General features: G+C 34.6%; 1 protein-coding gene across 1 annotated transcript in view; it reads right to left on the bottom strand.

The window, feature by feature from the left end:
• The window catches only part of CWF19L2 (CWF19 like cell cycle control factor 2), a gene marked incomplete at both ends in the record, with an annotated part of 98,033 nt that overhangs the window by 37,080 nt on the left and 33,348 nt on the right, over positions 1 to 27,605 (bottom strand). Inside the window, 4 exons of the mRNA XM_080705497.1 lie at positions 12,445 to 12,582; positions 15,011 to 15,127; positions 21,603 to 21,692; positions 23,244 to 23,334. Of these exons, the coding sequence (XP_080561623.1) occupies positions 12,445 to 12,582; positions 15,011 to 15,127; positions 21,603 to 21,692; positions 23,244 to 23,334 (436 nt within the window). The remainder of the gene's footprint in view (positions 1 to 12,444; positions 12,583 to 15,010; positions 15,128 to 21,602; positions 21,693 to 23,243; positions 23,335 to 27,605) is intronic.

Raw genomic sequence — 27,605 nt, 5'->3', positions numbered from 1 at the left:
ATCTCTCTTTAAATTTTGCAAGTCCAGGACTATTGGACATCATAAAAGAAAATATTCTTATTCCTATAAAGTACTGGAGGGTCTAAGAGTCCTGTTCAAAATTAAAAACTAAAATCTGTTTAAGTTCCTCCAAGTACTATAAACTAGGAATCTTGCTTCTTTCCATTCTTATCAAACTTGTGCCTTTTTATTATGGGAATTTCTTTGCTAAACCAGGAACTATTCCATAAAGTAGAAAAAAGAATACAATGAACTTAAACCTAAAGAAAAGATGCTTGGTTTATAGATGGCTCTGCCAAATATGTAAAAATAGAAGAGATAGCAGTGGCATATAATCTTTATAGAAAGGGAGTAATTAGTACCAATGAACAGGGGCATAGCAGCCAATATGCTACACGGTATGCTGTGTTTTAAGCTTTGTGCCATGAGGTCTTTTCACAATATTATATACAACTAAATAGGTTGGCTACCTGGCTTCTAGTTTTAAATGCTAATCAGGGGATAATCCAAGGTAAAGATTTAAAAAAACATTGCACCAATATATCTGGGTTATTTTACAATGAATTAGTATGTCGATTTTTCATGTAATTTCAATACCATCAAAACACAAATGAATGGCTTTGTTAACCAACAAATTAAAATAGTCAGGCTTATAAAGATGGACCCAACAACTAAAATGACAGGCTTGGCACAGTAGGCACACCAAAAATTTAGGCATATTGAGAAAAAAAAATCTACAGGTCCTCATATTCCTGAGGCCATGCGCTTTAGTGATGTTAACCTGTGACTTGACTATAAAGAATCCACTGCAATGGCTGAGACAAATTTCTCCCTGTCTCCCTTAGATCAGTTTGGATGAAACTTCCAATCCCTGGGTAGGCAGGGCCAACACGCCTTGTCAGCCCCAGAAAGTTATAAAGGAAGGAACTTCACCCTTCACCAATCCTTAAAATGAAGGAATCCACATCTCAGAGAGGGAAAATGAGGTAGGATAAGAGAAATAAAAGCAATAGATACAAAGAAGAAAAAAAGAAAACAATAAGGAAGACTAGTTTTAAATCTTAGAAAATCCATAATGATCCTTATCTTCTCCCTACAGAGTCCTTGCTCCTTAGGCAAACACCCCCCAAAGTCCCATACCTTCATCCTCAAAAGGCCTATACCTTTAATTCTAAAGTTTTTGGCCCCTCTGTCAAAAATCAATTGTAAGTGTGTGGATTTGTTTCTTCTATTCTGCTCCAATGATTTATGTATCTGTTTTTCTGCCAGTACCATGCTGATTTTATTACAATGGCTTTGTAGCATAGTTTAAAGTCAGGTATTGGGATTCTTCATGCATGGTTTTTGTTGCTGAGAACTACTTTGGCTATTCTGGGATTTTTTTTTGTTGTTGTTCCAAATGAATTTAAAGACTGATTTTTCTATATCTGTGAGAAATGATCATGGTAATTTAATGGGTATTTTGTTGAATCTGTAGATCATTTTTGGAAGTATGGCCATTTTGATAATATTTATTCTGCCTATCCAAGAACATGGAAGATCTTTCCATTTTCTAAGATCTTTGATTTCTTTTTTCAGTGTTTTATAATTTTCTTTGTAGAGGTCTTTTACCTCCTTGGTTAAGTTTATTCCTAAGTACTTTATTTTTTTATGAGAAATCCTTGAGTGAAAGTGTTTTCTGAATTTCTTTTTCAGTGGACTTATGGTTGGTGTACAGAAAAGCTTCTGATTTTTTAAGATTGATTTTGTATCCAGACACTGCTAAACTTGTTAATCAATTCTATAAGTCTTTTGGTTGAGTTTGTTGGGTCTTCTAAGTATAGTATCATGTCATCTGCAAAGAGTGAAAGTTTGATTTCTTCTTTTCCCATTTGTACTTCTTTTATTTTCTTTTCTTGCCTTATTGCTCTGGCTAGAATCTCAAGTACTATATTGAAGGGAACTAAATAGACACTTTACAAAGGAAGATATTCACATGGCCAATAAATGCATGAAAAAATGTTCAACATCATTGGCAATCAGAGAGATGCAAATCAAAACTACCCTGAGATTTCACCTAACTCCAACTAGAATGGCAATCATTCAAAACACAAACAACAACAAATGCTGGCAAGAATGTGGAGAAGTGGGAACTCTAAAACATTGTTGGTGGGATTGCAAATTAGTGCAAGCACTTTGGAAAACAGTACGAAGGATCCTCAAAAGAATGGGAACAGATTTACCATTTGATCCAGCAATACCACTTCTGGGTTTCTACCCAAAAGATAGGAAACCAAAGTATCAAACTAATGCATGCATATCTATGTTCATAGCTGCACAATTCACCATTGCCAAACTATGGAACCAGCCAAGATGTCCATCAAAAGATGAATGGATTACAAAACTGTGGGATATGTACATAATGGAATTTTACTCAGCCATAAAAAAACACAATTAAATCATTTTCAAAGAAATGAATGGAACTGGAGGACAGTATGCTAAGTGAGATTAGTCAGTCACAAAAAATAAGAAATCGAATGCTTTCCCTAATATGTGAAAGCTAAGAAGAAATGGGTCATAGGAGGAACTCTAGATGAAAAAGGAGATCCTATAGAGGAGCAAATAAAGCAACCTAACTGAAGGGTGGGGGGAGGAAACTCTCTAAAGCACATGATGTACTTAAACATATTGATGTTATCCACTAAGCTAAGCATGGGAAGGAGTGATGGGGAGGAAATGGGGTGGGGATTGGACAGGGTCTGACTGGGTGATATGTACATGTATGTCTACACAAGTTTTTTTTTTTTATCCCATTATGATGTATGAATACAATGCACCAATAAATTTTTTTTTAAATCTTAGAACTGTCCAATATGCCTCATAAAATCTCACCTTCAAGAATGGGGACTTGATCACAAGTGAAACTTCATACCCATTAATATTACTATTATTAAAAGAAGAAAAATATTAATGAGAATATAAAGAAATTAGAACCCTTAAGAATGGCTGATGGGAAAGTAAAACTACGCAGTCACCACTGAAAACAGTTTGGTAGTTCCTCAAAATGTTAAACATAGAACTACCATGTGATCCAGCAATTTCGTGTAATAATACCCCCCCAAACTAAATGCAGATACTCAGATACTTGTACCACAGTGTTCATAGCAGTATTATCCATAATAGTTATAAGGTAGAAACAATAAAGATGTATATCAAATTATCATTCGGCTTTAAGAAGGAATGAAATTCTCTTCCATGCTATAACATGTATGAACTTGAAAACATGATGCAAAGTCAGATACAAAAGGAAAAATACTGTATGATTCTATTTATATAAGTTAACTAGAAAATTTTAATTCATAGAGACCCAAAGAGGTTAGGAGGAAAGGGGGGGGGGGAAGACTGTGGGAAGGGAGCTACTGTTTAATAAGTAAAAAACATTTGTTAAAGATAATATAATGACAGTTAAACATCATTGTGAATGCACTTATGCCACTAAACAAATTTAAAATGGCTTAAAATGGTAAAATCTGTTATGATTTTTAAAATACTGAAACCCAAACCAATAAATGTTAAATAATTTTCTGGTTTTGTAATTCCTCACAACTCTATGTTAGGTTCAGAAAAAAACAAACACTTTTGATAAGCAGATTGGACTGGATTAATGCCTACATCTTTTTTACTTCTATATAAAAGCAAAATTCTAACTCTACTGTTTTATTTATTTATTTTTTAATTTTTATTTTTTTGTACTGGAGATTTAACCTAAGGAATTTCTACCTGAGTGTCATTCCCAGCCCTAATTTTTTTATTTTAAAGATGATTTCCATAAAAATATATTACACATTAAATCTGTATAATCCTTAACTGTTATAAATACAGAAAGATATAATGATCAACAGAAATACATATTTTAATAGATGATAAATCATCTTATTTTCTTAGAATTTAAGATAAAACCCTAATGACTTTTTTCTCCCTTACCAGTCTTCTCTTATACCTTCCATTTGTCCCTCCCTCCAGCTCATTTTTAATGTTCTACCAGTACTGGAAGGATAAAATTATTGCCCACATTGCAAACAAAATTAATGAGGAAAGATGTATATAGATCTCATGAAGATGTGCCTGAGTTTATGTTGCCAAGGAAACACTGCCGTCTTAACATTTTAAATGGGATATTTTATATTTAAAAATGTTAGAGTCAATACAATATATTTTAAGAAAGAGCAACTTATTCCCAACTATCAATAAATGACGCATGGAAAATGCACAAAGACAATTAAATCTAGGCAATAGTCAACAACTATCCATTAACATGAGTCATTTGAAAGACAGTACTGTTTATTAAAGAAACCTGGCCTGGGAGTTAAAAATTGAGACTTCAAGTGCTGCTTTGGTAACTCATTAGATATGAGAACTAAGAAAGTGAGCTAGCCTTACAAAAGACATTTATTTCTCTTAGAGTCTCAGTTTCCTCATGTGCAAAATGTATGTAGACATTAAGCAAGATTAATAGGTCCCTTCCCAGAATCTAAAATTCTTTGGTACTATGATTTCAAAGGAAGATAATATACATATTAATATTTGTAGAAAATCATAATAAATATACTGGAATATATATATTTAAAAATGTATATATATATATATATATAATATATATATTATAGCTGGGTGTGGTTGCTTACGCTTGTAATCCCTGCACTTGGGAGGCGGAGACAGGAGGATCATGCAGGTTCGAAGCCATCTGTGCTGGCTTAAGAGACCCTGTTTACAAATTTAAAAAGTGTAAAATAGGTCTGGGAGTATAGCCCGGAGGTAGAAGGACTTCCAGGAACCCCAGTACCACCAAAAAAAAAAAAAAAAAAAAAAAGAAGAAAGAAAAGAAAAGAAAAGTAAAGTAAAGTATAGCCGGGCGTGGTGGCACACACTTGTAATCCCCATGCTTGGGAGGTGGAGATAGGAGGATCATGCAGGTTCAAAGCCAGACTCGCTGGCTTAAGAGACCCTGTTTCTAAATAAAAAATATAAAAATAGGTTTAGGAGTGTAGCCCGGAGGTAGAAGGGATCCATCCCCAGTATCACCAAAATTAAAATATATAAATAAATATACATATACATATATATATTTATAAATATATTTTTAAGAAAACAGATGAAGGATAGAAATCCCCATCAAGGAAGCCAAGGACTTGAGATAAAGTAGGCAGCAGCACAGTTCCAACAACTTAAGCTATCAGCACCTTGCCTCAGGGACGAAAAATACAGAGATCCAGTAGTCTCTATGCCCAGCCAGAAACCTGCACCCACAGCAGAACACTGTGCCCTCTAGAGACCCACAGCCCAGCATGACTGTAAGTTAACTGCACTGTTCAGTGGGAGACTGTCTAGAGCAGCAACAGAGACCCCAGTTGTCTGAGATTAGGCAATTCGCTCCTGAGGAGGTTGGTTAGAACCTACAGAGACACAGGAGAGGCCATAGTGCCCAGGGCACAACACCCACTCAGGATCACTGGGGGTCGCTCTGAGATTATAGTGGACATGCACCACGGCTGTGAGGAGGTAGACACAGGCCTAGTGCCAGAAAGCGCAGAAACAATTTCATTTACAATAACCTCAAAACCAATAAAATACCCAGGAATAAACCTAACCAACGAAGTAAAGGACCTCTACAATGCAAATTATAAAACACTAAAGAAAGAAATTGAAGACAACCTTGGAAGATGGAAAGATCTCCCTCACTCATGGATAGACAGAAAAAATATCATTAAATTGACCATTCTGCCAAAAGTGATCTACAGATTCAATGCAATCCTTATCGAAATACCAATTCTTCACAGACCTAGAAAAGTCAGTCATGAGTTTCATATGGAGGAACAAATGACCTAGAATAGCCAAAACAATTCTCAGCGCTAAGAACCATTCAAGAGACATTACAATTCCTGGCTTCAAATTATACTACAGAGCTATAGTAACTTAAAACAGTATATTATTGGCACAAAAAAAGGTACACAGACCAATGGAACAGAATAGAAGATACAGAAACAAACCCACACACTTAGAGTCAATTGATCTTTTACAAAGGGGCCAAATACATACACAGGAGAAAAGACAGCCTTTTCAACAAATGGTGCTGGGAGAACTGGCTATGCATTTGTAGAAAAATGGAACTAAAATGAAAATAAATCCTTACCTCTCACCTTGCACAGGAATCAACCTGAGATGGAACAAAGACCTGGAAGTTAGACCAGAGACTGTGAAGCTATTAGAAGAGGGCATAGATTCAACACTCCAACATATAGTAGCACAGGTAGTAAATTCCTCAATAAGACCTCCAATGTCAAGGAAAGTAAAACAAGAATTAAAAAGTGGGATAGCATCAAACTAAAAAGTTTCTGCTCATCAAAGAAAATAAGCAAGAGTCTAAAGAGAAAGCCTACAGAATGAGAGATGATCTTTACCAGCTATCCCTGATAGAGGGCAATATCCAGAATATACAAAGAACTTAAAAGACTTTACACTAAAAAAAAAAAAATTAACCCAATCAAGAAATGGGCAATTGAATTGGATAGACACTTTACAAAAGAAGATATACAAATAGCTAATAGATATATGAAAAAATGTTCAGCATCATTAGCAATCAGGGAGATGCAAATCAAATCTGCACCCATTTAACTCCAAACAGAATGACAAGCATAAAGAAGTCAAATAAGAATATATGTTGGCCAGGATGTGGGGAAACAGAAACTTTTCGACACTGTTGGTGAGAGTGCAAATGAGTTCACCTGCTACAGAGATCAGTGTGGAAATTCCTTAGAAAACTGGGAATGGATCCACAAGGCGATCCAACCATACCACTACTGGGTATCTTTCCAAAGGGGTTGAAACCAGAGAACTACAGTAATATATGCATACCCATGTTCATAGCAGCACAATTCACAATATCAAAACTATGGAAGCAACCTAGGTAGTCATCAACAGATGAATGGATTACAAAATTATGGGAAATACAGACAATGGAATTCTAATCAGCAATAAAGAACAAAATATGTTATTCATAAGAAGATGGAAGGACAGAGAGAACATTATATTAAATGAGATTAGCCAGGCACAGAAAGAGAAGGGACATATGTTTTCTCTAATATGCTTGAGCTACGGAGTATCTGGGATGTCAGAGGGACTTGAGATAATGGAGATCCTCAGTTGAACCAGGGAGTGTAGGTGAGGGGAGGAGGAAGACTGAGGTTCATTAATGAAAATACTACCATCCACTATGTCTATACATGTAAATACACCATTGTCAATCTGGACACTTGGTATCAGGATGGAGGGTAATGGGGGGGGAGGGGAGAAGGCACTAAGTACTGTGTGAATGCATGCCATTGTCAACATGATCTACATTATGATGTGAGACCATAATGCACCAATAAAAAAAATCAAGAAGAAAAAAGAAAATAGATAAATGTGCCCTTCTTTTTTCTAGATATTTTTATTGTTCCCTTTTTAAAAATTAATTATGTAGAACATATTCTGGAAAAAAAAAAACACTGAGAAATATAAAAAAGATTTAAAAATCCAACTTCTTTGATTCCAACCTGCAGAGGAGTTGAGATCTACAGCCTAATTCCTCTCTGCCAATTTGGATCCTCCCCTTCTTCCCTACTAGACTATGAGCTACATAAGCAAGGAGCGTGTCTTTCTCAAGTGCTGGTATTGTCTCTGGAAGAACACCTTACACACAATGAGATATTAACACTTGTTATATACAAACTACTCCTGACTGGCCACTTCTTACCAAGATCAAGATCGATTTTCAGGGGAACTAAGTAAACAAAGTACCCAAATTTAAAGACATGTGCCATGAAAATGTGCATCATTTAAATATCCTAAACAAAGAGATCAATAAACTATGGCGGATAAGCCAAATCAGGCCAGCTACACTTTTATAATATAAGTAAAGTTTTGCTGAAATGCAGTAACATCTATTTATTTACACATTATACATAGCTGCTTTTGTGTCAAGATAGCAGAGAAGAGATGACACAGAAAGCTAAAAATATTTATCGTCTGGCCTGTTACAGAAAAAGTTTGCTGACCCCTGTCCTTGATTGCCTTTCAACTAATACGAAATATAGGGTAATGAGTCTTTGTGGTCTCTTCATGAAAATATTTAAAATCTTTAAACATTTACCCATGATATTACTATTTCTAAAAATGTAACAACTTAGCTACTTTGTTTATAAACTTTTAAGAGTAAAATGATCAGGCATAGCATTTATAAAAATGGTTAATATTTCAAATATTTTATTTTTATGAACTTTTCATATTACTTCAAATCTTTACCAAAGTCAATTTTAATTATTAAAGGTAGAAAACAAATTGCTACTATGCTGTGGTTAATTATTAGGCAGGATGAACTAAAAGTCACAATGCCAAATCAACATTTCCATAGCAACCTGTACCTCTATTAGCTCTACTGCAAATAGGTAACAACTGGCCTTGCTTTGTGCATTTTAAAAATGTCTTTGTTCTTTTTTATGGAAAATGGTTTAAAATGACTTAAGCCTGCTTCTTCCTTCTGCTATTGATTCTATGGATCAGTCTTCACCCTGCCCCTTCAAAAAGTGTCAATGGGCATGCAAACACAATTAATGACAGAAAGAGAAAAAGGCTGTACTGTCTGCATTTCCTTGGCTACTACAACCAAATCAACATAACCCTGGTCAAAATGTTAATGCAACGCTACAACAAATTCAACAATATGCAAACTAATCAATCAACTTTTATAATAAATATCTGGACTAAAGGTATATCAGTTCTACACTTGTTTGTCCAGTTTGTAGTTTAATTAATGTTACCAGTACTGGCTCATTTCTGCTTAAAATTATTAGAGAATAGCTAAGTTATATAAAAAATAAAGGATGAAAAAAGTGAATGGAAGGTGGAAAAAACCATTTACTTGAATGCACACTGTCTTTCCTAAGAATCCCAGTGGATATCATCATCTCAAAAGAGCATCCAGAAAATCCTATCAAAATATAAGAAACCAGATCATGACATCGTCCACTAAAAACTTCCAACTGGCTTCCCATCATTCAAAACAAAAGTGAAAGTTCTTACTGCATGGCCTTTAAGACCCTAATGACCAGATTCCTGCTGTCTCCAATCTCATCTTCTCTCCCTCCCTAACTCAACTCCAAGTCACACAGTCTTCTTGATATCTCCTGGTTTTCTTTATGCTTTATGCTTGTCTCTGCTTCCGAGCTTTTGCATTTGCTGCTTCTTATATTTGGAATTGTCTTCCCTCGGATATCCACATGGACCACTCCCTTACTTTGCGCAGCGTTTAAAGGGGCTAAAACATCACCTCCCAGAGTATCCTTCCCCCAACACTTTACTGAAAAGTTCACCCATCATTTCCTGGTAATTTGCTTTATTTCACAAGAAACCTTTTTCTATTTTATAATATAGTATTTATGTTAGGCAGTAGTTTACATATTTATACATTTTGTTTCATCCACTAAAAAGATAAGGCCTTCAAGAGCACAAACTGTGACTCGGTTGCTTCTTGATACCCAGCACCTAGAATGGCATTCAGAACAAATCAGGTGTTCAATAACAATTGTTGGATTAATGCCATTACAATTTTCAATAAGGATTTTTTATTTTAGTTTTCTTAATTTTGCTCCTCAAGGAACTAGGTACCAAAAAGTACAAATAAGAGGCATTTTTCTATTTTCATGTTAAAACAAAATATTTTATAAAAACAGATAATTATAAATCCATATAATAAAAAATGTTAATGAAATTACAAAATGTTTGAAACCTACCAAATATAAAAAGGGGGAAGCATAAATAACTAGGTTATTTAGAGTTAAATGTTACTTATACTCCACTGAGGGTATTCAGAAGTATCAAGATAACTCAGTTAAGTATATAAAATAGCTAATTTGGCTTTAGTATAGCTTGAGAAAAATTTTTTGTATATTACTAATGTATTTCTATATTGTGAAGGAAAAGTACAAATATGGTTATATAAACAAATGGTCACAGAAAACTCGGACACTAACTAACCCTGTCCTTAGGGGTATTGAATCTAATAGGAAAAAATGATCTTTAAACTAATGACCATTATTAATGCAATAATTTATTCTCTCAGGTATAAAACTCAATAGAAGGTGGCACACGCTTATAATTCCAGTACATGGGAGGCTGAGATAGGAGGATTGCAAGCTTGTAGTCAGCCTCAGCTACTTAGTGAGGCACTCTGCAATTTAATAAGACCTTGTTTCCAAATAAAGAAAAAACTGAGTGTAGTGACAGAGGCTTGTATTCCCAGTACTTGGGAGGCTAAGACAGGAGGACTACAGATTCAAAACCAGCCTTGAGAACTTAGTGAGGCTCTCAACAACCTAGTGAGACCCTGTTTCCAAATAAATTAAAAATGGGGCCAGGGGGTATAGCTTGGAGGTAGGATGCCTCTGGGTTCAATACCCAGTACCAAAAATTAAAATAAAGAATAAAAAATAGAGCTAAGGGTGTAGCTCTGAGTTACACCCTGGTTCAATACCCAGTACTGAAAAAAATTAATAAATTAAAAATAAAATAATACTGATGGGCTATGCTAAGGTTATTAAGACTATATTTAATTACATGTTAACATTTCCAAGAAAGAAACTCTTATAAAAATTTGTCCTTCTTTCTGTAATTTCTAGGTCTTAGAAAATGCTTAGCAAATCCTCCAAAATAAAAAGAGGTAAAAGTTAGAATCCTTTATAATTCTCGGTAATGAGTACAATTGTTTCTATTTAAAGCCAAGTTTATGTTACCCTCACCCATGCTCCTAAAACACACATATCTTTTAGTTTTCATTAAGATAAATTTTGGCCAGGTAATATATTCACATATCTTTAAAAAAAAGAGAGAGAGACTGAAAGTCTGAAAGAATATACAGTGAAAGGTCTATCCCTTCCCATTCCTGTCTCTCAGATACCCAAGTCAAACTTCCCAGTAGTACCAAAGTATAACTATTAGTATTATACAACAGAGGTTGGCATTTTTCTTTTTTTTTTTTTCTGAAAAAGACCAAAGAGTAAATATTTGCAATTTTGTGGGCTATATTAGCTTTGAATCACTGTTCAATTCAGTTATAACACAGCAAAAGCAGCTTTAGACAACACAGAAATATATTTGTGCATTTGTTTCGCAAAAAAAGAAAACCTTTATTTGCATAGTCAGTGAAATACATTTTTCCCCTGGGATAATAACTATTAGTTGACCAACTCTGTCACAGAGATAATTTAAATACAATTTTTTTTTTTTTACAGAAATGGTAGTGCTTCTAGGGACTATAATGGGAAAGACTGAAACTACAAATGCTTTTTGAAACAAAAATTAATTCTGCCACCCAAAAGGATGATAAAAGAATTCAATAAATAGATTGAAGATTATTCCAAGATGTCTTTTCTATAATCCATAATCTGCTACTACAAACCTGTTACTCTTCTACCTCATGGCATAAGTAGAAAGAACTAGAGGAACTTGAGGACAAAACTGATAACAAGCAGCACACTGCAAATCATTGAATTCTGGCTTCAACTCACTCTCTCTCTCCTTCTCCTCCCTTCCCTCCCTCTCTCCCTCTTTCTCCCCCTCCCTCAATCCTTCTGTCTGTGTATATGAGTGTGTATGAGTGAGTGAATGTGTGTGTGTGTGTGTGTGTGCACTCCTGCATGCGTGCATATATGTGTATGTTTGTGTGTGTGTGTCTTACTACTGGGGATTGAATCCCAGGGGCATTCTACCTCCAAGCCTCCCAACCTCCAGGCCCAATTTTATTTATTTTTATTTTTTTGAAACAGGATCTTGCTAGGTTGCGAGAGTGTTAACTACTTGCTGAAGCTATCTTCAAACCTACAATCCTCCTCTCTCAGCCTCCCAAGTACTGGAATTACCGGCTTACGCCACCACATCTGGCTCTCAAATGACAATTCTCTTAAATGACATTTAAAAGCCGGGTATGGTGGCACACGCTTGTAAGCTTGTAATCTCAGTACTTGGGAGGCTGAGACAAGAGGATCACAGGTTTGAGGCCAAACCTCAGCTATTTAATGAGGCCATCTGCAAAAGAGAGACCCTTTTTCAAAATAAAGAATAAAAAATAGGGCTGGGGGTATAGCTTGGAGGTAAATGCCCCTGGCTTCAATCTCCAGTACAGAAAAAAAAAAAGACAAATCAAATATACTATTAACATCTTTAGAGAATATGTTAAAGAAGTAAACAAGTATATATTAAAAACAAAATTCCAAATATATATTTGTTGTAGTACCTTCTTAATTTCTTACAAAAGATTTAATTTAATAAAATAAATTAAGAATAGAGAGAATCAGATCCCCCTGAAAGGAAGATCATTGTTAGATTGAAGAACCGGCTTCTCAAAATGTAAAGTATCCTAGGAATACATCTTACCTTAGAGGCCATTCTCATAAAAAGCTTGTTTTGGTTTTCTGCTGTTCCCATCTTTTCATTTTTGACCAAATCATTTAGACTTTGGTGATCATCATCATGAAAGTATCTAACCCTTTCTTTTTCCTCATGAGTTGAAACCTGTAACAAAATGAACATCATTAATTTGGTAAAAAGCATATATTTATGAAGTATTTTAATGAATTATCTATAAAACTGATAATAAACATAAAAATGCCACCAAGTACCACAACCTTCCCTTCAATTTATCCCTATTCTACCTGCTTCCAAATGAAAGAATTTCTACTAGAATTGCATTCCATGCTCCTTTTTCCCAATTTCTGGGTTTTGGTAAAACAACGAACCTGCTCTATCCCTTCTCTGCTACTCTCTATTCTTGACCTTGTAGATAAAATGTCTTACTACTGTGGAAGGAAGACTGCAGATATCTAGAGAAGGATCAAGTGTATCAAAAGCAGAGGTAAAGTATTAGCAAACCCCATGCTGTGGACTTGACGTTCAAAGGCTCCCCTACCACCAAATTCACATGCTGAAATCCCAGTGTGCTGCTACTGGGAGACAGGTCTTCAGGAAGGCAACTGGGTCATAAATGGTATCTGTACCCTATAATACAAGAGTTTGGTTTCTTTTCACCCCCATTCCTTCTTTTCTCTATTTATCACTCTACCATGTGAGGATAAAATGAGCAAACCGCATCTACACACTAGGAAGTATGTACTCACTGGACACTGAACCTGCCTGCCAGTGCTCTGACTGGGACTGCCCGTCTCCAGAGCTGAGAGAAATGAGCTCTGATATTAAATCTATCTAGTCTGTGGTATTCTATTACAGTACACAGAACAGGTAAGACACACATTTCTACTAAATCTTTGTTTTATAAACAGCTTTATCAGAAAAAATGCTGATACCTCTCTCATTTCAGTCTTGGGTTTTTCTCCCAATTGTTTCGATATTCAAGAATAGAAAAATGCTACTTACTACTTCTCAAATCAAATCTGAATGCTACATTCTCTTATCCAAATAAAACCTGACCTTTGACTTCCTTGAGATATTTGGAACTAGGTTCCCAGTCTTTACCCAACACTGCTATTCTTTTCTTCACTGGCCTAACCCTCCTATGCCATGACTTCAATCAATTCCTGTTCTAGATCCTTACTATCTATCTCTCATGCCCTTTCATTCCACTCAAAGAGCAAACCCCAGGCCTCAGGAATGTGTCTGCCTTCTCTACTGCTGCACACCCAGACTGTGGCAGCAGCGTGCAACTCAGAAGGGGCCTCACTGCCATCTGGCAATGTGCTTGTGGATTCCTAATCAGTTGTCAGTTCATACACTCAAACCTTTACTAAATACTTCTGCACATCTCTTCTTCAGTTCTCAATTCTTTCCATTACATTAAAAGAAGTATCTAAGCTCAGTGTGGTGGCACATGCTTGTAATCCCAGTACTTGGGAGGCTGATACAGGAGGCTCGCAGGTTCAAGGATAGCCTCAAAAGTAGTGAGACTCTCATCAACCTAGTGAGAGCCTGTTTCCAAATAAAAATAAAATGGGTCTAGTGATGTTGCTGAGAAGTAGAATGTCTCTGGGTTAAATCAACAGACACAAGCACACACAAACACAGAGATATCTACTCCACTTCTATTTTCTGGAGAATTAATTAGTTACAGCATAGGCATTCAATGGGGAAATAACAAACATTTGACAGAAAATTTCCCAACAAATAATTTTGTGTGTGTACTTAATTATCATTTGTACAATTTTCACATTGAAAACAACAACAAAAAAAACCCTTAACTTAGAAAAACTGAATGTGCTATTTTTGCCATTTAAGAGCCTCAAGGTGGTGCTAAAAACTAATTGCTGGGGCTAAAAAATAGAAAACAAAATTAGGTATATATAAGGGCTCATAGCACCTATACAATTATGACATTACTGTGTGTGGCTACCCCATCACCAGGTCTCAGATTAACTCTCAACAAAGGTAATGGTTCTGGGAGACCAAAGTTACCCCTTGAGATATGGTAAATATGCAAAAGAAACTAAGTACAACATCACAGAAAAGTACATTCTAATTGAAGTTGCTTTAAACGTTCACTGTTCACAATTACTTAAAAAACCAACTGAAATATACACTATTTTGTTAAAGGCAGAATAATACAAGAAAAAGGGATAAAAGTAATAGGGTTATTTGCTATCCTCAAATGTTTGCATTAGAAAGCTACATTTAAGAAAATATTCTGCCGTTTGTGGTGGCGCACACTTGTAATCCCAGCATTCAGGAGGCTGAGACTGGAGGCTCGCGGTTCGCGGACAGCCTCAACTACTTAGTGAGGCCCTTTGCAATTCAGTGAGACATGGTTTCAAAATAAAGAATAAAAAATAGGGCAGGGGGTGTAGCTCGGAGGTTAAATTCCCCTGGGTTCCATCCTCAGAACCACAAAAAAAAAAAAGAAAAAAAAAAAAGAAAATATTCTGTAGTGTAATTTAAAAAAAAAAAGGTAGAAAGAAATTGTCAATTAATAAACAAGGGCATATGTGAGACACACCTTTTGTCTCTTCTTTCTTCCTGCCTTTGGCTCCAGAGGCTCTCCAGGTGCGCTCACGGGCCATACTCGCCCAGATGCATCTGTTCTGACAAGGATCACTTCCTGCTGGTTCTCATCCTACGGAAGAGTCAGATATGACTGTTAAAATAATTGTCAGCAGTATTGAATGCTTATATTTACTAACAAAAACACAGAAAGATTCTAGTTTTCATATAACATTATGGATTATCTTAAGTATTTCAGATTCTCATTACTCACTATCATGTAACCAAGATCCTTTCAGGAAAAATAAAAAATACCTGGAGTATATTTATTACTAAAAAAAAAAAAAAAAAAAAAAAAAAAAAACAATCACAGAAGCAAACAGCAAATAAGTTTTCATCTTGACATTAAAAGATGACAAAGTAGCCGGGCGTGGTGGTGCACGCTTATAATCCCAGCATTTGGGAGGCTGAGAGAAGAGGATCACGGTTCATAGATAGCCTCAGCTACTTTTGCAACTCAATGAGACCCGGTTTCAAAATAAAGAGGAAAAGAAAAAAATAAGGCAGAGTGTAGCTCGGCAGTTGAATGCCCCTGGGGTTCCATCCCCAAACCCACACACACACACACAAAAGATGACTAAGTCCCAATAGTCCACCAGACAAGGAATGAGTGCCTATCACTTTCACAGCAAATGTCATGCCTAATGGATGTTTCTTAAAGATTCTACGAGACTTTATTATGAGTAATAAAGCAACTAAGCAGCAAAGTAAACATGCTAAATTAGCTACTATAATGATATTCCATATTTCTCCCCCAACACCACCACCTTGTGATACCAGGGATTGAACCCAGAGGCATCCTACCTTCGAGTTACAGCCCTAGCCCAATTTTATTTATTTGGAAACAGGGTCTCACTAGGTTGATGAGACTGCTGAGGCTGTCCCTGAACCTATGATCCTCCTGTCTCAGCCTCTGGCAGTGTTCAAATGATTTCACTTTTCTGACTCTTCAGAGAAGTTACATCCCACATACTTTAAAGCCATAAACCTTCCTATAAAATTTTAGCCAAATACATGCTTAATATAATATAAACTTTATTCTATTATGAAAATGAAATGCTACTGGTAAGGTTCTAAAAAAGCATCCATATAGAATATTAGGGAATAAACTCATTAAAAGTCATTTGGAAACAAGACCAAGCAAATTATTCACATTTCGATTTTCTTCTCAAATCAGAATCAAATATAAAATCAATTTCAATTTCATTTAATAGATATTTCACTCCCCTGTTGAAATGGAAAAAAATACGTATTCTTATAATTGATCTTATAGAAATCTATTATTCTATTTAATACTAAGTGGATAGTAAGGATTATTTATTACTACATTTCTTCTCAATAAACATTAATTAATGAAATGTTAAAGACCTCTCTACTCTTTCTTTACCAGATAATAGATAAATAATACATTATAATGTAGCTTCTAACTATATTACACTGCTAACTCTGATCTTCATAAGGGCTTTGAAATGATTAATTTCATAATGTTTAATGGATTTACCACCTTTCTGGTTTTGAAAGCATTTGATTCTGTTTATTATATTCTTGAGCCTAAAACACTTTTTCTGCCTTTACCTCTGTGATCCATTCATTCATTAATTCATCAAACTTCCTTAAGGTTTCTATCTTATAATACTAGCCAAAAGAAATATAGCCCCTGCTTTCAAGAAGTTTTACTTCCTATATAAATTGTCAATATAAAGAAAGTCACCTTCATTTTCTCCCCCATTTATAGCTACTCTCAAATGATGATGAGCCTAGGATTCTTTGGTTTCCAATCTTGCAAAATAAAACCAAATTATCACTCATACTGCCAAAAACTTCACTGTGTTAAACACAAATATAATTATGCTATTCTCTGCTTAAAACCTGCAGGCACCACATATCGCTTCAGAGATTAATACTATGTCAAATATGGCCCATAGATAAGTGCAAGTCCAAGATTATCAGCCATGAAATATTTGTTACTAATTCATGATAGAGAGACTGAGTATTTATAAATTTTATAGCAATTATATAAATCAATTGTCTGTTGATAGAATCTAAATAAAAATTTGAGACTGGTATTTCATATGCTCTTCTCATTCTTCTATAATTCTTTGGGGGGGGGCAGGGATTGAACCCAGAGCATTCTACCTCTGAGCTACCTCCAGCCCTATTTTATTTTTTTATATAGTGCATTATACTTGCAGATCATAAGCTTCAGAGGGTCTTACTAAGCTACTGAGGCTTTGAACCTGTGATAATCCTGTCTCAACCTCCCAAGTACTAAGATTATGGGTGTGTGCCACCACACCCAGCTATAATTCATTTTTGTTGCATCTTTTAAAGCTATCAGTCAGTTATGGACTAGAAAACTCTGTGACAAAAATTTTATGCAATTCTACTCCAGAGTCCATAAATAAAGTTTTATTAGAACACAGCCATGTCTATTCATAATAGCTGTGAGTTATTATTTGATATAGGCCTTTTAGCCCCCCTTGTATGTAACATTAAAAAGAAAAGAAAAATGTATACACTGCTTCAAGTTAAAGCTGGCATAAAACATCTGAATGTATGAAAGCCTATTGTGGCATTTTGGAAATAAAGCAAAAGTCCTTCATTAAATCAGATTTTCCCACCAGTGGTCTATGAACTTCCAGAGGTTCATAATGATATTCCAAGTTTGTTAGTATTGAAGACTATATGGTATCTGTTTCAACTTTTATCTTTTTAAGATTTAAAAAAGTAAGTAGTTGTTATTATTCTAGGTATTTTAATTATTTTTAACAATCCCTACTGTATTTCCAAGTACACTCATAGTCATATTATAAGAAAACAAGTTGTTCACTACACAGTAGAGGAAAATAAGTGAAATGCTTCAGGTCATGGGAACAGTCAAAGAGTTATCCGACGATATCACAAAAGCACAAGGGAAAAAGGCAAGAAATAAATAAATGAGATTACATCTAATTAAGTTTCTGTATATCAGTAAATAGTGATAAAAGTGAAGAGACAACACATGGTATAGGAGAAAATATTTGCAAATATATACTTAACAAGGGGTTAATTCCAGAATACAGAAAGAACTCTAAAAACTCAACACCCTAAGAAAGAGAGTGGAAAAGAAGAAAGAAAAGCATTACCTAGTTAAAACATGGGCAATCTTCAGAATAAAAATCTATTTTAAGCTTCAAAAGGTATACAGTTTCCAAAACAGGCTGACAAATAGAAATTCTACTTTGTATATCATGTTGAACAGTACTCCAGGAGTTAGAGGTAGGAATACTTTTCAAAGCTAAGAAGAGCTAGAAATTATAGACATCAGCAATCTGAGAGTTGTGTGCTCAATGAATGAGGAATACAGCCTGTCAATTGCCCTATAACATCCTTAAAACAGAATTGTCACTTGACAGAATATATGTTTCAATTTTTTCTTTGTGCTACAAGCCACAAAATAGACCATTTCCAGCCTACACAAGTTCATCAGTATTTCTCTACATGGCTCTTTTGCTTAAGATCTTTCAAAATCTGATTTCACATTAAGTATTAACATAGGATAATGAAGGAAAAAAAACTTGCTTTACAGAAATGTAAGAAATGAAATCTTATGGGACATGGCAAATTTCAGCCAAAAGATGAGAAAATGGTCAGTTCATTTGATAGCACCAGCAAAATTTCACCATAAGATAGGACACATAACAAAAATTTCAGGGTCCTGGCCGGGTGTGGTGGCGCACGCTTGTAATCCCAGAATTCGGGAGGGTGAGACTGGAGAATCATGGTTCGCGAGCAGCCTCAGCTACTTAATGAGGATGTCTGCAAATTAGTGAGACACTGTTTCAAAATAAAGAATAAAAAATAGGGCAGGGGCTATAGCTCAGAGGTGGAATGCCCCTGGGTTCCATCTCCAGACTCGCCAAAAAAAATAATAATATGTATATATATGTATATATGTATATATATTTTTATTTATTTATTTATTTATTTATATTTATATTTCAGGGTCCATCCTGTACAGCACTCTTAAATTTCTCATTAATTATTTCAAATCCATTATATTTCAGGTTCTAAAATCTTCTATGGAGGAATCTTAGACAACATAAAAGTTAATTTCCCAGAGTTTGTTAAGTAACACAGCAATACTGAGATTAAGGAATAAATCAAAATAACCTTCTACAATAAGTTTAGGCAAAAGCATAATCATAGGTCTATAAATTTTCTTAAAAATCTGGGTATATTTTATCATGTTTTGAAAGTGACTGAAACCCTTATGTAACTAACCCATATATAAAGCAGTAATGGTTTAAAAATTTAAGGGAAGTTAACTATGGAACTGGTATTGAGGAATTTTTATCTCATATTTTTTAGTTAACTGTACTAAATTTATAAATACTATTTAATGGTTAAGAGCAGGTTACGTAAGTCATCAATTTAATTAACATATTAAATTACAAATAAATATTCCCTGAAGCTTGGAAGTCTACAGATACTTAATGCCTCTTTAGATATTAAAAAACTATCAAGAACATTAACTTTTTGATTCTAGTACACACAATGAGCAAAGTGAAATGAAAGAATACTTATGACTCATTAAGCTTTCTTTTCTTCACTAGGTCTAATATTTAAAGGGACAGACAATAGCAGAAATGGAATGTTCGAAATGTGTCATTTTGTTAGTTCCACAAAATGGAAGTTACTCTAGTGGCCACAATACTGCTCCCATAAAGACGGTTGTGGAGCAGTCATGTCCTTACCACTGTTTGGAATAGAGTACTTTGTATCAAGAAGGCATTTCTTAAAAGATAGGTGTTCTAGCAATCAAGTCAAAGAGGGAAAAGTATTCCTAATTAAGGAATCCCCTGAAGTCAAGCCACAGCTTTAAAACCCTTTAATAAGCACTGAGAAATGTTAGGAAAGAGAAGAATATAGACTAGAAGGTTCTGACAAGTATATAAACATTTACAATTTGAAAGAATAAATAAAAAATACCACAGAGAACATTTAAATAATCTTTGACTTTTCTTATAAAACTAAACATATTCTTACCACATGATCCAGTAATCATACTCCTTGGTATTTACCCAAAGGAATGGAAAACTTACACCAAGGCATATTTTCACCACCACATAAGTACTTTTATGGGTTTAAATTTTTGCTCTCCACTTACTAGTTTTATGTCTGGGCAAGTTACTTAATTCTGTACCTGCCTCAGGCTCCTGACCTACAAAACTGTGATACTGACAGGAACTATTTAAAAGGATATACTGACAAGTGGTTAATTTATCTAACCTCTCAACACTGTACTAAATCTAATTCAACTCTCCCTTTCACGTCTTCTATATATACTTATGCCCATGATGATTCATGTGGCATCATGGCTTTAAATATCTATACACTAATCGCTTCTAAATTTCTATCTAGCCCTACTTCCTCCCTATTATATCCAACTACGTACTTGGCATCTCTCCTTGTTCCTCATCTAAAAGATATCCAAACTCAAAAAAAGACTTGTTATCTTCACACCAAAATTAATCTTCTTTTTATTTACAACTCAAATAATGGCTACTCCTTTCTATAAGCTGCTCAAGCTAAAGACCTTGGAGTTCTCTTTGCTTCCTCTCATAATCACCCTTCTAAGCCATCATTAAAATCCTAATAGTTTTCCTTTTAAAACACACAGAAAATATTTATACATATACAAATGTAGCCACTTCTATTCTTAATGCAGAAGATAGGATGACCCTATCAAAAAGTATTCTGCTCATAACACCTTAATAGCTCCTCATCTAAGTCAGTATCAAAACCTACCTCCTTACTATAGCTTTCAAAATTTAATATGATCTGGCTTCCCATGGTCTCTAATCTGGGGATTCCCTAGTATTTCCCTCTCCATTCCACTAAGCAACACTGGTGCCCTTGCCGTTCTTCCTATACATCAGAGATGTTCCCATCGGAGGGCCTTTATGTTCTCTATCACCAATGCCTGGACTACTTAGTACTCAAATACACAGGGATGTTCTCCTTCATTTACTTCAAGCCTTTGTATCAATGTTACTTACACAGTGAGATTAGCATCTATGCCTCAGCCACTCAAAACCCCACTACTCTACTGTAAATGTATAACTTTCTAATATGTCATATAATTTAATTATTATTTTATGATTTGAACTGTCTCTCCATCCCTGCCTAAATGAAAGTTCTATTTAGGCAAGTTATTTTATGTTTTTTTTCACTAACAGAAATTAAATCACTTGTCTTACATGAAATGGATATCTAAATTAAGTCTCTCACTCTAAAGAAAAGAATTTACAGATCAGTTTGACTTGAATAAGGTCAACCAGAGTCTAGAGTAAAAGCAAGCGTCTTTGGTCCCAAGTCTAGACTTTTCTCCATCAGGGGACACTGTGAAATTTAAGAGACTACATATGAATATAAATTTTAAAAACAGGCGAACAAGTATACACATATAACTACACAGACATGACACATTTCATATTAGAATACTGCCATTGCAAAGTAATGATATAAGGTAATTATATGTTTGTAAACAAATTTTTATTACATACCTCTAACCCAGATTTTTTTGACCTCTGTGTTACAGTTTCTTTTAGTGTATTTGCCTTTTCAAGTTGGGCTTTAAGTTGTTCAGCTAATTCCTTCAAAAATTAAAATAAATAAAATATGTGACACATGGTGTGTAATTCTTCATTACAGAGTATTTCAAATCTAAACAATAGAAATGAAAAAAACCTAGCAAAAATCCATGCAGCCAAGATAACTTTAACAACCAATTTACACCTAATATGTTACATTTTAATGAATTTATCTCAGTTACAAACTTCTCAAATACCTTTGACATTGGTTTGTAAATAATTTGAAGGTAAATAATTTCAAGGACATATATTTTGAGAGAGGATAAAAGAAATACATAACCTTAAGAATAAACTTTTTATAATTTCTTGGATATAGTAAACTTTTAATATCTAAAATTTCAACATATTACAAAAAAGCCATCACTAGACTTAAAATACTATTTTTTCACTGTTGATAAGTAATGTGAATTAAAATTCTGAATACAGCCCATTTTTCCTCTAGGAAATCTATAAAAATTTACATAAAACAACTAAAATATAAAGCAATAAACCATAAAGTAACAATTGAGAAAACAGATTTCTATGACAAAGAATAGTATATATTCTGCTGCAAGAATTCCATGAAGAATGACTTTTTTTTTTAACTGAAGTTAAACTCCAACCAGGTCAGAGGTCACTATTTTAATGAATCTCTCTGTTCTTAAAACAGAAACTTTGTTTTCTTGCTATTGTTTTTGTTTTTTTTTTTTCTTTTTAATTCTGGGCTAAATCGAAATTACGTGTTACCAAGGACCAGATTCAAAGAGAAGGAACAGCATATGCATGACATGCCCTTTACTTGACACAGAAATAAAAATGAAAGTATCTTGTTTGTCTACCTTCTGTTCTACTAAAGTATACCAAACATACCAAAAAACATAAAACTAACTAAAGATCACTTATATTTGAATTTGTAATGAGTGCACATATATGACTACATCTGAGTCTATTGCATCAGAGCATGGAACTGGCTTTGCTGTTCTGCTATGCGCAACTTAATACAGTCAGAATAATAATAATGAATGAGTGAATAAGCTCCTGCCATATCGTCCTTATTTTCATTGAGGTAAATCAGTCTTAACCATCATTATAGGAATAAATGAGCTAACCTCTATAAAGACTTTAACACAGTATGAAGTACAAATAGACTGCCTTAAATTTTGAATAAGTCACTTTTTTAAAGAAAACTCATTTTTTTTGGTTTATAAGTATTTTAAAAAGTAATAAGCATTTTAATAATAAATAATTAAAAATGGGAAAGAACAGTGATATTTTAAGTTCTTTAAATATGTTGCTTAAGTTAGAAATATAAGAATAAACCACAAAGAAAATCAAATGAAAAGCACACAGATCCCTTGGATCACAAATTTTGGAAATTTGACAGAGAAATGAGTAATTTATTTACAAAAAGACAGCACTGTTTCCAGAAATGCTTAAGACTTTCTTTAAAGAATGAGTAAGCAGCAGTTATTTTCAAAGTGTGCCACATCCACAGTGCCGAGGAACCTCTAAAATTACTTGTGAGAGTTAAGCATTTAATCACTATTCTCCACAAGAAAAATATAAGAGTCTTACCATATTCCCCATCAGCTCTGCCTTGATAATTCTGGCTCCCAACTTGTTCTTCTCATCAATACTGAGAATGTGGATGGATTCATCCTCTAGACTGAGGTTACAACAGGACAGATTAAGAGTATATGAAATACAGGTGCAAGTAGCCACATTAAGACCCCAATGTTATCTTAATTGACCTTGGGGAAAAAATTCAATCCCCCAGATCATGATTCTATTATATAAAAATTAGACTCAGTGATATACTATACGCCAATACTTCAAGATTCTCTGTTACAGTGCCATGATGGTCACCAAGTACTGTGCATATACGTCACTATCACTGTGAACTACATTACAATGTGAGACTATAATGAACCAATAAAAGTACAAAAAGAAAAAAAGAAAAAGCCATGATGGTCTATGGCAATTATAATTGGCAAAAGTCCCAGTGATAATGAGATACGTAATATACATAATGTACCAATCAACTGTTTTTCATTATTTAATACTCCCATACTCATTCTAAAAAATAAACAAAAAAAAAGTCAGGCCACAATTCTACACATCCTGGCAAATTCTTCTAATTTAATGTGATAAATAATTGATTATTTTAAAAAACTATAATCTGGAAATAATATGTTTAACTGATCCAAAAATAAAAGAAATGATCATGCATTCTTTTTCAAAGTCAGTCCAGAATTAATTGGACACATAATCTAATTTAAAACTGACATCATGTGGCAAACCTATACTGTAATGTAATATTTTACAAAAGAAAGAAAAAAGTTGCAGCCAAAGTCAGATTCCCCCAGTTTACTGCCTTAAGAAGGTGTCAAGGCTACAGAACAGGGAGGATGAACCCATGCAAAGCCCAAAGGATTCCTGAGTGAAGCAGAAGTAGATGAAAGTCCAAGAATTCCAAGCAGACAGGAGATTTTTTAAAGACTCATAGGAAACAAAAGACACTATGTACTTACAGCAGATTTTTCTTTAGAAACAATACAAGCAAAAAGGGTGAAATATCTTTCAAGTACTTTATAGTTGTCAACCTAGAATTCTATGCCTACTAAAGTACACTAAATAGCCGGGCGTGATGGCGCACACTTGTAATCCCAGCATTCGGGAGGCTGACACCGGAGGATCGTGGTTTGCAGACAGCCTCAGCTACTTAGTGAGGCCCTCTGCAACTCAGTGTGACCTGGTTTCAAAATAAAGGATAAAAAATAGGGCAGGGGGTGTAGCTCGGAGGTCGAATACCCCTGGGTTCCATCCCCAGACCCACAAAAAAAAAAAAAAAGAAAACACTAAATAAACAACAAAAGTGAAATCCAATGATACTCTCGCATACCCTCTGAACTAGGAATAGCAAAATATATTTTAAAAAAAACTTGTAACTAAGAAAATTGATCTAATAATTATATGGAGAATTTTTTAAATAGTGAATTCCTTTGCCATAGGAAAAAAATTTTAATGAGTCTTTTTTTTTTTTTTAAGATCTTTGCTATAGAAACCATTTCTTCTCATATTGGTCAAAGGAGAAACAGTACTCTGTTACTCAGACTAGGAAACCTATAGCATCTGAGCTAAAGCAACAGTAGGAAGCAATATATTTTCCTTCCCCTCATGTTCTTTTAGTCTACATTTTAAAAGCAATTAAACACACAGTAAGAACACTGTATTCAAATTTAAGAAGAACAGTATAACTGTTTATATGCCTCTATGGATTGAGTTATTGTTTATATCATTAGTAGTGCTTTTTGTACAGAAATTTTTTAGTACTTTTTTGGGATTAAATTCTGAAGTGTCATTTTCATTGTATTATAAAGGTAATTTATTTGAATTCATGCAACCCAATATGTTTACTTCCTAATCAACACAAATTTCTTCATTTTGAATTCTTTCCCTCTAATTTTACAAAATTCTCTACTTTGAAAATTCAAAGTTCCTGTCTCTTAGGTGGAAGTTATATGCTAGTTTAAATTTTTGTATGTATGTATGTATAATGCAAAATAAAATAACTACAGTTCATACCCTTTCTAAACAGAATTAGTTCAGTTACATCCCCATGCAGTTGGCTTGTTCCAGGATCCACCTTTCAAACTCTCCTGTTTAAGTCAGAAACTTCTGGGCTGCTCTTCCTTCTACCTTTCCTGTTCACTTCCCAAGTACTCAAGTAGCTGACCAGCTTTTCCTTTCCAACAAAGCTGTGTATAAGTCATTCATTTTCACCTCAAAGCCAGCCATCTGGGAACAACTGAGGGAAGGTAAAATAGATTACTGAAGTCTAGCCTCTATATCCGCTTTTACAATGAAAATATTCTTGATTAAGTTGCCAAAGACCTCTATTACTGTTTATGTAAAAGGCACATCTTTGCCAGGCGTAGTGGCGCACGCTTGTAATCTCCGCACTTGGGAGGCGGAGACAGGAGGATTGCGCAGGTTCGAGACCCTGCTTCCAAATAAAATAAATATAAAATAGGTCTGGGAGTGTAGCCCAGAGGCAGAAGGGTTTCCAGGAACCCCAGTACCACCAATAAAAAATAAAAAAATAAAAGGCACGTCTTCACTATTTTACTTTACTCTTCCCTCTAAGAAAATTTCCTTTTGCTCTCATTCTCAGAATGTTGGCTTAAAGATTCAGTCAAGAAAAGGCACTGAAAGTATATTGAAGTTCATGCAAAGCCGGCTAGTTTCAAGATGATAATTAGAATAAATTCTCCCCTACTTTCTCTAAGCATTTCTAAGAGTAGATGATTTGAAAGAACATGACCTTGACATCTGCAATTGGATGTCATTCTTGGAAAAAATTCCAAGTATTTCTCATTTTCCCAGATTATAGCTTTTTCATAAGTCCCCTTTATAATTAATTTCTAGAAAGCAAATTCTAGGTTCCTATTAAATATACTATCTTTATTTTATTTATTTATTTATTTATTTTGGTGGTACTGGGGTTCCTGGAAGCCCTTCTACCTCCGGGCTACGCTCCCAGACCTATTTTATATTTTTGAAACAGGGTCTCTTACGCCAGCGCGGCTGGCTTCGAACCTGCGCAATCCTCCTGTCTCCGCCTCCCAAGCGCGGGGATTACAAGCGTGTGCCACCACGCCCGGCTTAAATATACTATCTTTAAAACACATGTGTGCACACACATATCACACTGGCTAAACACTTTGGAGGAAGAATTAAAAGGATTCCAATCCAATGACATTTCATAAACCCATACTGCCATACTGCAATTATTGTTCTCCAGCTGGCAGTGTTCACAGATTTCTTTTTTCTTTTTTTACCACTTATTTTCATATTTTCTCCCTTGCCAAAGGATCCTATCACTATACTCAAAGCCTTGAGAACCTGGAATCCTTTTCTTGCTGTTCTGGAATATAATAGCAAACTCTGCCAAGAATGACATCCAATGGCTAATATTTATTAAGTGGGTTAATTTCTGATTAAACTTATAAAATCTAAATTAAGAACATCAAATTATTGTTCATAGTAAATACTATTTTAGGTTCAAACTCCTAAAAATATTAGCAAATATATTTCCATCAAAAGAAAAATATATGTAAACATAGTTCATTATTAAGATAAGCTCAAAATTCTTAATCACACAGACAATACTAAAAGATATTTTCATGCTATTTAAGATAATCACAAAGCCTAAAAAAAACACAAAAGACAAAAATTATAAAGATGATCACATTAAAGAAAGAACCAATAGGGAGAAAAGGGAAAACTACAAATGATGAAAAAACTATTCATATTGCATGAAAAATATAAAGAACTCTTACCATCTGTAAGTTTACTACTTGGAGACTGAGACAGGAGGTATCACAGGTTCAAGACTAGCCTCAACAACCTAGTGATACCCTGTTTCAAAAAAAAAGCCGGGCGTGGTGGCGCACGCTTGAAATCCCCGCGCTTGGGAGGTGGAGACAGGAGGATCGCGCAGGTTCGAAGCCAGCCGCGCTGGCGTAAGAGACCCTGTTTCAAAAATATAAAATAGGTCTGGGAGTGTAGCCCGGAGGTAGAAGGGCTTCCAGGAACCCCAGTACCACCCAAAAAAAAAAAGTGCTGAGGATGTAGCTGAGAGATAGAATGTTTCTGGGTTCAATCCCCAATAACATAAACATATATCCACACACAACAGCAACAACTTAAAATACTATTAATGAAGAAGCAGTGGGAGACTGTATGACTGTAAGAGTATAAAGTTGGTTAATACAACACAATGTAAGAGGGAGAAATGCACATTTGCTTTGACCTAATAATTCTACTCCTTGGGAGTTATTTTACAGTTATATTTACAGTGTGCAAAGATAACCCATACAAAACTTCACTGCAGCATTGTCTGTAAGAGCAAATAAAAAAGAAAAATAATAATAA

This window comes from Muscardinus avellanarius (genome assembly GCF_963383645.1).
Source record: "Muscardinus avellanarius genome assembly, chromosome: 1".
Classification (NCBI taxonomy): domain Eukaryota; kingdom Metazoa; phylum Chordata; class Mammalia; order Rodentia; family Gliridae; genus Muscardinus; species Muscardinus avellanarius.
This window is presented reverse-complemented; position numbering and strand designations above follow the sequence as displayed.